The sequence below is a fragment of the Oncorhynchus tshawytscha genome, linkage group LG25 (genome assembly GCF_018296145.1).
Source record: "Oncorhynchus tshawytscha isolate Ot180627B linkage group LG25, Otsh_v2.0, whole genome shotgun sequence".
Classification (NCBI taxonomy): domain Eukaryota; kingdom Metazoa; phylum Chordata; class Actinopteri; order Salmoniformes; family Salmonidae; genus Oncorhynchus; species Oncorhynchus tshawytscha.
In genome coordinates, this window is record NC_056453.1 from 38,819,884 (window position 1) to 38,832,822 (window position 12,939).

Below are 12,939 nucleotides of genomic sequence, written 5' to 3' on the forward strand. Positions count from 1 at the left end.
ATAACTACAGAACGAAGCCAACCTCAGCGTGAGCTTTGGTTGCGAATGGTATGAACTTTGAACTCTTATTCACTACAGAAGTGATGCCTCCTAGCCGTTGAGTTAGCAGCGGCCGCTGTAAACGTGGGCTAGGAAAGGACGGGCAAAGGATCTCTTCTAACAAACAACACGACACTGCCAAGTAGTCAGTTTACCACCAGAGACCCTCTAAACCTCTTGAAGCTTGGGGGCACTATTTTTAAACATGAGTCACTTCCTGATTGGATTTTTCTTAGGCTTTCGCCTGCAATATCAGTTCTGTTATACTCACAGACAATATTTTGACAGTTTTGGAAATCTTAGCGTGTTTCCTATCCTAAGCTTCCTATCCTAAGCAATTATATGCATATTCTAGCATCTGGTCCTGAGAAATAGGCCGTTTACTTTGGGAATGTTATTTTTCCAAAAATAAAAATAGTGCCCCCTAGTTTCAAGAGGATAACAACATCATTGATGTGTCCTCATACAACGCCTTCGTGATTTGGAACAAGATCAACGCTACCTTGATGCCTGATAAGCAGAACAATAGGAGGGTGCAACTGGGAAAGGCACTTGTATCCCCACACATTCAAAGAAGGGAGAGCCTCCCCCGCACAGCAGCCTCTGCAGCGCTTGTGAAAACTGTTCAGGGGGCTGAATTTTGTCCTGATCCACCTGAGGCTGCAGCTGCGGCAGGCAAGAGGAGGAGATGCCAATTCTACCGCCCCCTCCCAAAGTACTGTAAAACAAATCCTATGTGCTGCACATGTGAGAAATACATCTGAAAGGTCCATGCACACACACTTGCTTACTGTCCTACATGTGCTAGTTGATTGGTTTATGCTCTTCACGTTTTTGTTTTGTATCTATTATCTTATTGTATTATTATTTTGTTGTTGATTATACACCTTGTGGGTGGGGGCAATGGTTCAACAAATGGGAGAAGACTAGTATTTTGTAATTGAATTCCTTATTGTACAGTATATAAGAATATATCATTATGTTGCCAAAAAAGTTCAAGACTGTTATTGTTTCCCTTCAATAAAACATATTCAAAACTACTTTCTGCACATTTCTGCTATACAAGTGCTCTCTTGCAAAACTATTTATGTTTACACCTATGTACCTATGTACCTTTAGCAAATATAATAATAATAATAATAATAAACCTCTACTTTAGTAAAGAAAACAATTGACAAGTGTGTTGTAATAAAAACGAGTGGTGTCCACTGATTAAATGCAGTCTTTCTGCATTGTGAAGAGGGAAAACCTAGTTATTCGCAAAGTGTGTGATGAATGACAGGTTGTTTCTTCAATAGATTTGGGACTTAAAATTCAATTAAGCTGGTTTATTTTAAGGGTTTATTGAAGGCGGGTCATTTTTTTACTGTTAGGACAAGGGGAGTATACAGGAAGTTAAGACTACACAAGAGTTTAAAGATGCTGGCAACAGGTTCCCTGTCAGATAGTACACGTGAAGAGGATGTAGCTCAGTGCCAGAGGCTATACTTTACCCATCAATCACTGGTCTGTGTTCTAAACAGCACCCTATACCCTACACAGGGTATTACTTTTGATCAGAGCCCATAGGGCCCTGGTGAAAAGTAGTGCACTATATAGGGAATAGTGTGCCATTTGGGACGCAAAATAGCCTGGTTTTCCGGGATCCTTTGTTCTTATCCTGAGGTTATGTGTCTTATCACTACTGATCAGGTAGTGTGATAGACCCCAGACAATGTGTAGGATAGAACGGACTAGTGGAAACAAGGCCATCTCTACACCACACGCACACAACGGGAAGGCCATCTCTACACCACTCACACACAACGGGAAGGCAATCTCTACACCACTCGCACACAACAGGAAGGCCATCTCTACACCACTCACTTACCAAACGCCCTAACAAAGGAAGGTATTTGGACATAAATTATGAACTTTATCAAACAAATCAAACGTTTATTGTGGAACTGAGATTCCTGGGAGTGCATTCTGATGAAGATCATCAAAGGTAAGTTAATATTTATAATGCTATTTCTGACTAATGTTGACTATGCAACATGGCGGATATCTCTTTGACTGTTTTGGTTTTTGAGAGCCGTACTCAGATTATTGCATGGTTTGCTTTTTCTGTAAAGCTTTTTTGAAATCTGATACAGCGGTTGCATTAAGGAGAAGTATATCTAAAGTTCCATAATAGTTGTATCTTTTATCAATGTTTATTATGAGTGTTTCTGTGAATTGATGTGGCTCTCTGCAAAATCACTGCATGTTTTGGAACTACTGAACATAACACGCCAATGTAAAATGAGATTTTTGGATATAAATATGCAGTTTATCGAACAAAAAATACATGTTGTGTAACAAGTCCTATGACTGTCGTCTGATGAAGATCATCAAAGGTTAGTGATTCATTTTATCTATATTTCTGCTTTTTGTGACTCTTCTCTTTGGCTGGAAAAATGGCTGTTTTTCTGTGGTGATGACCTAACAATCGTTTGTGGTTCTTTCGCTGTAAGTCCTTTTTGAAATCAGACACTGTGGCTGGATTAACGAGAATTTTACCTTCAAAATGTTGTAAAATACTTGTCTGCTTTGAATTTGGCATCCTGCACTTTCACAGGCTGTTGCAGGGGTGCCGCTAGCGTCCCACATATCCCAGAGAGGTTTTAAGCTAGTTTCTGTCCATTCTGTTGGGTTTCCTGTCTTGCCTATATACTGTCACAGTGTTACCGTAATGTGTGTGTTTGTGTGTGCGCGTCTGTGTGTAAATACCTCTGCTTGGCCAACTCCCTCTTTCGCTGACACTGCTCGTCCCGGTCTCTCTCCAGCTGTTGTCGGAGTTCTTCACTCTGGCGTATGTTGGGCTGCTCTCTCGTCTGCTTGCAGACCCCTCCTGTCTCAGCCTCCAGTATTTATGCTGCAGTAGTTTATGTGTCGTGGGGCTAGGGTCAGTCTGTTATTTCTCCCATCTTATCCAGTGTCCTGTGTGAATTTAAGTATGCTATCTCTTTCTTTCTTTCTCTTTCTTTCTCTCTTTCTTTCTCTCTTTCTCTCTTTCTTTCTTTCTCTCTTTCTTTCTTTCTTTCTTTCTCTCTCTCTCTTTCTTTCTCTCTTTCTTTCTCTCTTTCTCTCTTTCTTTCTCTATTTCTTTCTTTCTCTCGGAGGACCTGAGCCCTAGGACCATGCCTCAGGACTACCTGGCCTGATGACTCCTTGCTGTCCCCAGTCCACCGGGTCGTGCTGCTGCTCCAGTTTCAACTGTTCTGCCTGCGGCTATGGAACCCTGACCTGTTCACCGGACGCGCTGCCTATCCCAGACCTGCTGTTTTCAACTCTCTAGAGACAGCAGGAGCGGTAGAGATACTCTCAATGATCAGTTATGAAAAGCCAACTGACATTTACTCCTGAGGTGTTGACCTGTTGCACACTCGACAACCACTGTGATTATTATCATTTCACCCTGCTGGTCATCTATGAACATTTGAACATCTTGGCCATGTTCTGTTATAATCTCCACCCGGCACAGCCAGAAGAAGACTGGCCACCCCTCATAGCCCGGTTCCTCTCTAGGTTTCTTCGTAGGTTTTGGCCTTTCTAGGGAGTTTTCCTAGCCACCGTGCCTCTACACCTGCATTGCTTGCTCTTTGGTGGTTTTAGGCTGGGTTTCTGTACAGCACTTTGTGACATCAGCTGAAGAAGGGCTTTATAAATACATTTGATTGATTGCAGCAGCTCAGCCTCGTGAAGGACATGCAGCTTTTTCATCTTCCGCTTGTGTTTAGAGATCAGCTTTTGGACCTCTGGCTCCAGACCTGGATTTCATGAAATGTGTTATAAAATTACTAAACTTCTCTCTGCCTCATGGCAAAATGTTTAGAATTGCAGAAAGCTTGCTTCAAAACTGCAACATTTCCTCTACTCCCCAGGAAAAGATGTCTGGAATTGCATGAATTTACTTTAAAACTATTTATTTCCACCGTGAAGGAGGCGGGGCTATACTAAGATCTTGCTGAACACCCCAAAAGGCCTTTCCTGATCGGTAGAAAGATATTTGTATTCTGATTTCTGGTTTGTAAAGCAGAGAAATAGACTAAGTGGTCAAAATGTCAGAGAAAACATAATTGATGATGTTACTAAATGTCACGACTCCGACCGAGGGTGGTTTCCCTTCCCGGTCGGGTGGCGTTCAGGGGTCGTCGTCACCGGCCTATTAGCTGCCACTGATTGTCTTTCTTCCCCCTCCTTGTATGTTTATTGTTAGCACCTGTTCGTGAATGATTAGTTGGGCTTTATTAGACCCTCGCCTGTTTCTTTGTGAGGGATTAATTATTGTGACCTTCGGTTCTGTAGTAGAGGAACGTGTTTGTTCCTGGTCGTGTATTTCGGTTGTACTATTTTCGTCCCCCGTGTTTGGGGCCGTTATTATTGTGAGCACCCTGTGGTGCGTTTGTGCATTAAAGAGCACAGCATAGCACTCTCTGTTTCCTGCGTCTGACTCCACACCCACGACACCCAGAGCATTACACTAAAACATCTGTATAGCTTGATTAGTAGAATATATTTCTGTTCTGATTTCAGATTTGAACAGCAGAGAAGTAGACTAAGGCCTCAGACACACCCAATAGTGTTTGCTGGCTGAGAGTACTTAGCACCTACGAAGGTAAATTTGCAAACTAATTTAGCATGTAGAATCGTGTAAAAAATGACGGCAGTCAGCGTCTACAGCGGATGATCCCTAAAACACAGCTTGCTGAATGATCGGCAGATAAATGCTAGATCCATATTCAATGCGATGTGTGGCGAGCCTTAAGATTTTAAAGTTAGACTGTTTACTGTGAAAAGAATGTTGGACATCTGGGAGTTTAACAATGGGACCTTTATAAAGTTGAAGAAATCCAATGAAAGTGGATGAGGTTTTTTTGGGGGGGGGACAGGTTTAGGTTTAATAGTATAAATATTACCAAAACAATTCTGCACCAACAATAACGTTCTAAAGAATAATACTTTTATATTATTTAATTTAGGACTTTTGCTGTTCCAAGTGCCACTAAATAAGTGCCACTAAATAAGTGCCACTAAATAAGTCCCACTAAATAATAAAAGTCCCACCAAATAATAAAAGTCCCACTAAATAAGTCCCGCTAAATAAGTCCCGCTAAATAATAAAAGTACCACTTAAAGATAAAAAGTCTGAAATAAGTTGTACATTAAAGCGTGACTGCTTTCGCAAGTTACACTAATTAAGTTGACCCTTTACACTGACACAGACACAGTTTCAGATATTTTCCTCCCAAGTAGGATTCAGTGGAGGTTAGTGTAGGATAAGTAGTTCCTAGACTCTGCCTTAGGGGCAACTTCAACTGAAGCCCCCCTCTCTCACCTTTCAGTGATCTATGATCTTCTTGGTCTTCTCATGGATCCACCTCTCCCTGCGGACCTTTTCCGTGGCGCTCATTACCTCTTTCAGCTTCTTAATCTCCTGGTGGCGACACCATCTCTGTGACATCTTCCATGACAAAGGTGCCTGAAAGAAACATCAAGAGTACTTTCAGTTGGCCACAGATTAGTCCTCTGTAGCTCATTTGGAAGAACATGGCTCTCGCAATACCAATGTAACGGATGTGAAACGGCTAGCTTAGTTAGCGGCGGTGCGCACTAAATAGCGTTTCAATCGGTGACGTCACTTGCTCTGAGACCTTGAAGTAGTGGTTCCCCTTGGTCTGCAAGGGCCGCGGCTTTTGTGGAGCGATGGGTAACGATGCTTCGTGGGTGACTGTTGTTGATGTGTGCAGAGGGTCCCTGGTTCGCGCCCGGTTATGGGCGAGGGGACGGTCTAAAGTTATACTGTTACACCAGGTTAGTGGATTAAATTCCCGGGACCGCCCGTATGTACACAGGACCACCCGTATGTGTATGGGACCACCCGCATGTGTATGGGACCACCTGTATGTGTATGGGACCACCCGTATGTACACGGGACCACCCGCATGTGTATGGGACCACCCGTATGTACACGGGACCACCCGTATGTGTATGGGACCACCTGTATGTATGGGACCACCTGTATGTATGGGACCACCTGTATGTATGGGACCACCCGTATGTACACCCGTATGTATTGTGTTTTAATCGGGGTAAGACCGAACCGCAGACAGACAAGGGCTGAGAGAACAGTGTAGGGTTAGTCAGCTGCCTAGGACAGGGGTTTAATAAACTGTCATAACAAAATCTACAGACAGACCATACCAGGGTGGTCCCGTGTACATGAGTAGACAAAACAGGGACGCAACGTTTTGTTACGTTCAGATGGAAATATGTTATGTAGAATAATGAATCACGTCATTTATATTCATAGCATTTCTATCTGCAACAATTCAAAACATTTTTTGGTACTGAACATGGCCCTTATCTCATCTGACTCCTTTACAGCTCTTGTTGTGGATGGCTCAAGTCTGCCACCTAGTGGCCTTGACAGAGGATGGCAGTTCTGTAAGCTGTGTGTGTGGTGTGTGTGTGTGTACACCTGCTCTATAAAGGTGAAGTCTCACTGTTAGCGCCCTCTGCTGAGAGGAGAGGGAGGAAGGGGAGAGGGAGGAAGGGGAGGAAGGGGAGAGGGAGGAAGGGGAGAAAGGAAGGGGAGAAAGGGGAGAGGGAGAAGGAAAGAGGGATGAAAAGAGGACAGCTTGGGCAGCAACCCAATTTAATTTGGCCCCCCAAGGTTGAAAAAAAAAAGTTATTTCAATTTGAAAAAATTGTTATTGATCTTTTTTTTTGTTAAAATTGTGATTATAGGTTGAGAGGAGGTAAAGATATGTTTAAAAGGTACAATGCAGCCCTTTTTATCTCAATACCAAATCATTTCTGGGTAACTATTAAAAGTGCAATATGAAGAAATTGCTCTGCCATTTCCTGGTTACTAAAATTCTAGTAGCCTAATTTCAGTTTGTGACAAAACAAGCAAGTCTATTGTAGAGAATCATTGCACCATCTAAACCACTGTGAAAAATCTTTTACATAACCAAAAATATTGTATTTTCAGCTGTTTAAAGCTGGTGTACAAAACCAAAAATAAAGCACAGGAAGCATAGAAATAGAGCACATAGAAGAGAGCTAACGGTTCTTAGACTTTTAATGAGAATGACATAGACCCACCCACTTTGGAACCAGGCACACAAACTGGTTTTTCCCCACAAAAGGGCTTCAATTTCATACAGAAATGCTCCTCAAATCATGCGGTTTAATCAGCTTCTTGATATGCCACACCTGTCAGGTGACTGGATTATCTTGTCAAAAGAGAAATGCTCACTAACAGGGGTGTAAACAAATTTGCACAACATTTCAAGCTTTTTGTGTGTATGGAACATTTCAGGTATATTTTATTTCAGATCATGAAACATGGGACCAACATTTTACATGTATTATATCTTTGTTCAGTATAGAAACCCCTCATTGTCAGTATTGGTTGTTGGTCTAGTTCAGAAATGGAGGCGAGCCCAGTACTATTTTAATAGCAGTATTCTCAAGTTAATATCTGGATAGGGACATTGAGAGAGTTTCCCCTCACCCCTTTGTGTGAACCTGAAGTGACTTCATCTCATCCAGGAAGCTGATGCTCGGTATCTCAATGCTACCACACGGCAAGCGGTACCGGAGCCCCATGTCTAGGATCAAAAAGCTTCTTAACAGCTTCTACCCCTAAGCCATAAAACTGCTGAACAACTAATCAAATACCACCCCCCTTCCATTTGTACACTGCTGCTAGTCGCTGTTTATTATCTATGCATAGTCACTTCACCCCCACCTACATGTGCAAATTACCAGCTAACCTGTACCCCCACACATTGACTCGGGAACGGTATCCCTGTATATAGCCTCGTTATATTGTTTTACTTTTTATTTAGTAAATATTTTCTTAACTCTTCTTGAACTGCACTGTTGTTTAAAGGCTTGTAAGTAAAGCATTTCACAGTAAAGTCTACACTTGTTGTATTCGGCGCATGTGACAAATGAAGTTTGATTTGAATATAGAGCGCCCCCATCTGGCAGGTGTATGAATCAGCTGGCCATGGCGCTCCAGGTTATCAGTGGTCAGGGAGTTGGAGTATCAGTGCTGAAGGAAGAAATCATACACACGTGTGTGTGACCGAAGGGGCTTTGAACATGAATCTCCTGGCGTAACAAGACTTTGTTAGCTCATTGCGCTAAAAGGTTGAAGTTAGAGTACACATCAAGTAGTTCAACTCTATTGGATTATAAGGCATTAACAAGAGGTGAATACAGTGGTGAAACAGGACTGGATAGATGAAAATAATATGGAGAGAAACCTGACAGAAAAATGGTTTACAATTCCAAGTAGCTTTAGATCTGCTACGGACAGAGGGAAGGGTACAACTTTAGCGCAGGGATTATCAACTGGATTCAGCCGCGGGCCGAGCAGGAACATAATTACAAATCATTTGAAACAGATATAATATTTTATGAAAAAAAGATAATCAAAATGGAAACAAGGTTTGAAATTACGATCTTTCTATTAAATAAAATACTTGGAAACAGATGTAATTAAAATCACTTGGAGCTGATTTCCTGGTGTTTTTACAGTCTTATGTACAACAATGAAAATTAATAAATGTATATATTTTCCTCAGAAAACTGTATGTGTGTGGGGGGGGGCTGTCAGTTAGTTATTAATTGGGGAACTGACAGTAGAGCAACCTCACCTCGTCTATCCAGGAGTACTTCTTGCGGTAGCTCTTGGGTTCAGACAGCCTCTGGTTCCTCCAGAGGGGGTTCCAGTCCGAGAGAGCCTGATTGGTGCCACAGGTCTGCCTCAGCTCCAGCCAACACACCTGACTCCAATAATCACCCAATCATGATCTTCAGTTTAGAATGACATTAGTTTAATCAGTTGTGTTTGCTAAGGATGGTGGTGGGAAAGTGTGACACCAATCAGGCCCTCGAGGACTGGAGTTGCCCTCCCCTGTCAGGTCGTTCAGGGTGGTCATAGACTGGGCTCTGCTCAACAGCGCCCCCTGTAACTGGTCCTCCACACTCACAGACTGCTGCACAATATCCTGTTATACAGAGAACACATTTTTTGATAACATTGCAACCATATGGATATAATTGTAGACAATATACAGATCAGTAAGACAGATGTTGAGAATGAGACATTGAATAGACATGGGGATTATTCCAAAGATCAGGTCTCATGCATGATCTGTTAAATGTATATAGAGCTAGAATCATCAACAAATCCTTGGTTTGTTACCTGTGAGCATTGAGAATCTCTGCGATTGGACAGTGCAGGCGACAGCGCTCTCAGGTTCGTGACGTCATCCACGTCAGTCGCAACGTTCACATTGTTAAAGTCTGTGGACAAATAAGAGGACAACATGAGTGCAATGTCTTTATGCAACTATATGTGTTTAGGGGTCAGGATATGTTAACTGGCAATGGAGAAAGGAAATCTGCTTCACACTCATTTACATTAAGCCCGTGAACAAGTTGTCATGAGAGGCCTTCGGAGAGATTGACCTGTGTTCTTGGCGTCAGAGTCAGTGAGCGAGATGAGGTTCCTGCTGTAGGGGGAGATGGGTCTCTGGTTACGGGGGGTCTTGGGGGGGGCCCACCTTGGTGCTGTGGGATCTCAGGGTTTCCATCTCCTCCTGGGCCGAGGTCTGTACCTCTGCAGCACTCTGGGTTCTCGTCTGCAGCAGCTCCTACAGCATATCGGGAAGGGGATACATTAGGCAGGCAGGGCCACGCAGAGCGAGACAGGGGAACTTGGGTGTAGTTGAACCCTAGACGCTGATCTTGGGTCAGTTTATCATTTTCCTCCATTAATGGTTACGATTTGGGGAGGGGAAGCTGATCTTAGATCTGTACCTAGGGAGCGGGAACTAGCCTGTCTGTTTGTGTAATCTTACACTTACATTTTAACAGTTTAGAAGATGCTCTTATTCAGAGCAGTTAGTGCATTCATCTTAATAAGATAGCTAGGTGTAACAACAAATCACAGTTGTAGCAAGTACATTTTCCCTCAATAAAGTAGTTGAAATATTAGTAGGATCTGTGTGGGTAGCTGGACAGGTAGGATGACTGACAGTGAAGGTGAACAGGTGGTCACGTGTCAGGTGACAGAGGAATGGATGAGACTGAGGCAGGAATTCCTTTAACCATAAAGCGGTATATTTACTGAGTAGTCTGTGCTGCATTACAAAGGAAACAAAATAACAGGTATCCAATCAAATTCATCATCAAAGATCAAATCATAACAAGCATTCATGATTAACATAATTAGGGAATTCAACAAACCAGTTCATTAAGAAGTCAATAGTAATCGTCCGTGAGTCATTTAGGCTCGTTACTATTTATCATAAATCATGAAAGAATACAAACAGTGGTTATTCAATCTATAGTCCCCATTAGTTTGATATCAAAGTCGATCAGTTAGCAAACAATGACGTTTCTCATTTCACCCTTTCAATTGTCTTCATGTGTACATGTAATTAATTTCATTACGTATTAACCATATGGATTGCATAATTGGCCTATGAGGATCCGTAGGGCCGTGATCATTGACAATTCACATTACACAATATGTTTGAAGCCGCGCTCCGCGGTAATAACTATAAACAATAACTGATGGCCCATCTCCGGATCGCAACAGATAGTTCAGATGAAAGGTAACAGTCGGTGGACTTACGCGGATTCATGGACGCACAGAGTTAAGGGAGAGAAACAGCGAGATCAGGCGGTGGCGTTTTCCTCCTTTTATGGGGATGAGATCTGTCGGTCATTGACACCTGACTTAATTAAAGCGCCCCTGGTCCAGCTGAGTAAGTGGCCATGAATTAAAGGATTATTCCACCAACTCCATGGGCCTTTTCTACAGTAGTTATCACTAAAGTCAGAGCTAGAAAGGAAGGGGAAAAGTCAAGTGTGAGTGTTGGTCTACGAAAGGCAAGTCACCTGACAAAAGCATTTGGCTTGGTGGTAGTAATGCCGTTGGCATTTGTTGAGGGAAAACCTGGAAAAAATGGCCCCTTGATGGGGCCAAGTGGATACAAAATAAAACTAAGGAGCATCATCTGTTGGAGCCGGGGGAACATTTGGGTTTGAAAAAAAAAGTGACAGAGAGGTCAGATGTCAGAGAGGTCAGATGTCAGAGAGGTCAGAGAGGTCAGATGTCAGAGAGGTCAGAGGTTAGAGGTTAGAGAGGTCAGAGGTTAGAGAGGTCAGATGTCAGATGTAGTAGATTAAAAATTAAGAACAACATAGAGACTGTGTCATGACTCACGTAGAATTAAGAGATATTTACTGTAGAAAGTTCAGCTATAGATCAGCGGGTAGCCTAGCTTCTAAACAGCTTCTCCCCCACAAGCCATAAGACTCCTGAACATCTAATCAAATGGCTACCCAGACTATTTGCTTTGTTGTTGCCCCCCCCCCCTCCTCTTTTACACCACTGCTACTCTCTCTTATTGTCATCTATGCATAGTCACTTCAATAACTCTACCTACATGTACATACCACCTCAACTAACCGGTGCCCCCACACATTGACTCTGTACTGGTACCCCCCTGTATATAGTCTCATATATAGTCTCGCTATTATTGTTTTACTGCTGATCTTTAATTACTTGTTACTTTTATCTCTATTATCCATATTTTTTAAAACTGCATCGTTGGTTGGGGGCTCGTAAGTAAGCATTTCACTGTAAGGTCTACTATACCTTTTGTATTTGGCGCGTGTGACTGATAACATTTGAATTGATTTGATGTGAAGTATGGAAGATACATGTCAGTTGAATGAATATCCCCTGACTAGATATCCCCTATCCCTGTAGTATACAACTGACTAGATATCCCCTATCCCTGTAGTATACAACTGACTAGATATCCCCTATCCCTGTAGTATACAACTGACTAGATATCCCCTATCCCTGTCGTATACAACTGACTAGATATCCCCTATCCCTGTAGTATACAACTGACTAGATATCCCCTATCCCTGTAGTATACAACTGACTAGATATCCCCTATCCCTGTAGTATACAACTGACTAGATATCCCCTATCCCTGTAGTATACAACTGACTAGATATCCCCTATCCCTGTAGTATACAACTGACTAGATATCCCCTATCCCTGTAGTATACAACTGACTAGATATCCCCTATCCCTGTAGTATACAACTGGCTAGATATCCCCTATCCCTGTAGTATACAACTGACTAGATATCCCCTATCCCTGTAGTATACAACTGACTAGATATCCCCTATCCCTGTAGTATTCAACTGACTAGATATCCCCTATCCCTGTAGTATACAACTGACTAGATATCCCCTATCCCTGTAGTATACAACTGACTAGATATCCCCTATCCCTGTAGTATACAACTGGCTAGATATCCCCTATCCCTGTAGTATACAACTGACTAGATATCCCCTATCCCTGTAGTATACAACTGACTAGATATCCCCTATCCCTGTAGTATACAACTGACTAGATATCCCCTATCCCTGTAGTATACAACTGACTAGATATCAACCCTAGATATCCCTGTAGTATACAACTGACTAGATATCCCCTATCCCTGTAGTATACAACTGACTAGATATCCCCTATCCCTGTAGTATACAACTGACTAGATATCCCCTATCCCCAACTGACTAGATATCCCCTATCCCTGTAGTATACAACTGACTAGATATCCCCTATCCCTGTAGTATACAACTGACTAGATATCCCCTATCCCTGTAGTATTCAACTGACTAGATATCCCCTTTCCCTGTAGTATACAACTGACTAGATATCCCCTATCCCTGTAGTATACAACTGACTAGATATCCCCTATCCCTGTAGTATACAACTGACTAGATATCCCCTATCCCTGTAGTATACAACTGACTAGATATCCC

The 12,939-nt window shown here is 42.4% G+C and overlaps 1 protein-coding gene across 1 annotated transcript; it reads right to left on the bottom strand.

The window, feature by feature from the left end:
• Nucleotides 1–8,806: 8,806 nt before the first annotated feature.
• Nucleotides 8,807–10,843, bottom strand: LOC121840741 (centrosomal protein of 131 kDa-like). Its single transcript, XM_042305751.1, has 4 exons — nucleotides 10,724–10,843; nucleotides 9,648–9,737; nucleotides 9,287–9,387; nucleotides 8,807–9,089 (listed from the first exon to the last, which is right to left on the bottom strand). The coding sequence occupies exons 1-4, from the start codon at nucleotides 10,731–10,733 to the stop codon at nucleotides 8,916–8,918; spliced, it is 375 nt and encodes a 124-aa protein (XP_042161685.1). The 5' UTR covers nucleotides 10,734–10,843; the 3' UTR covers nucleotides 8,807–8,915.
• Nucleotides 10,844–12,939: the final 2,096 nt, after the last annotated feature.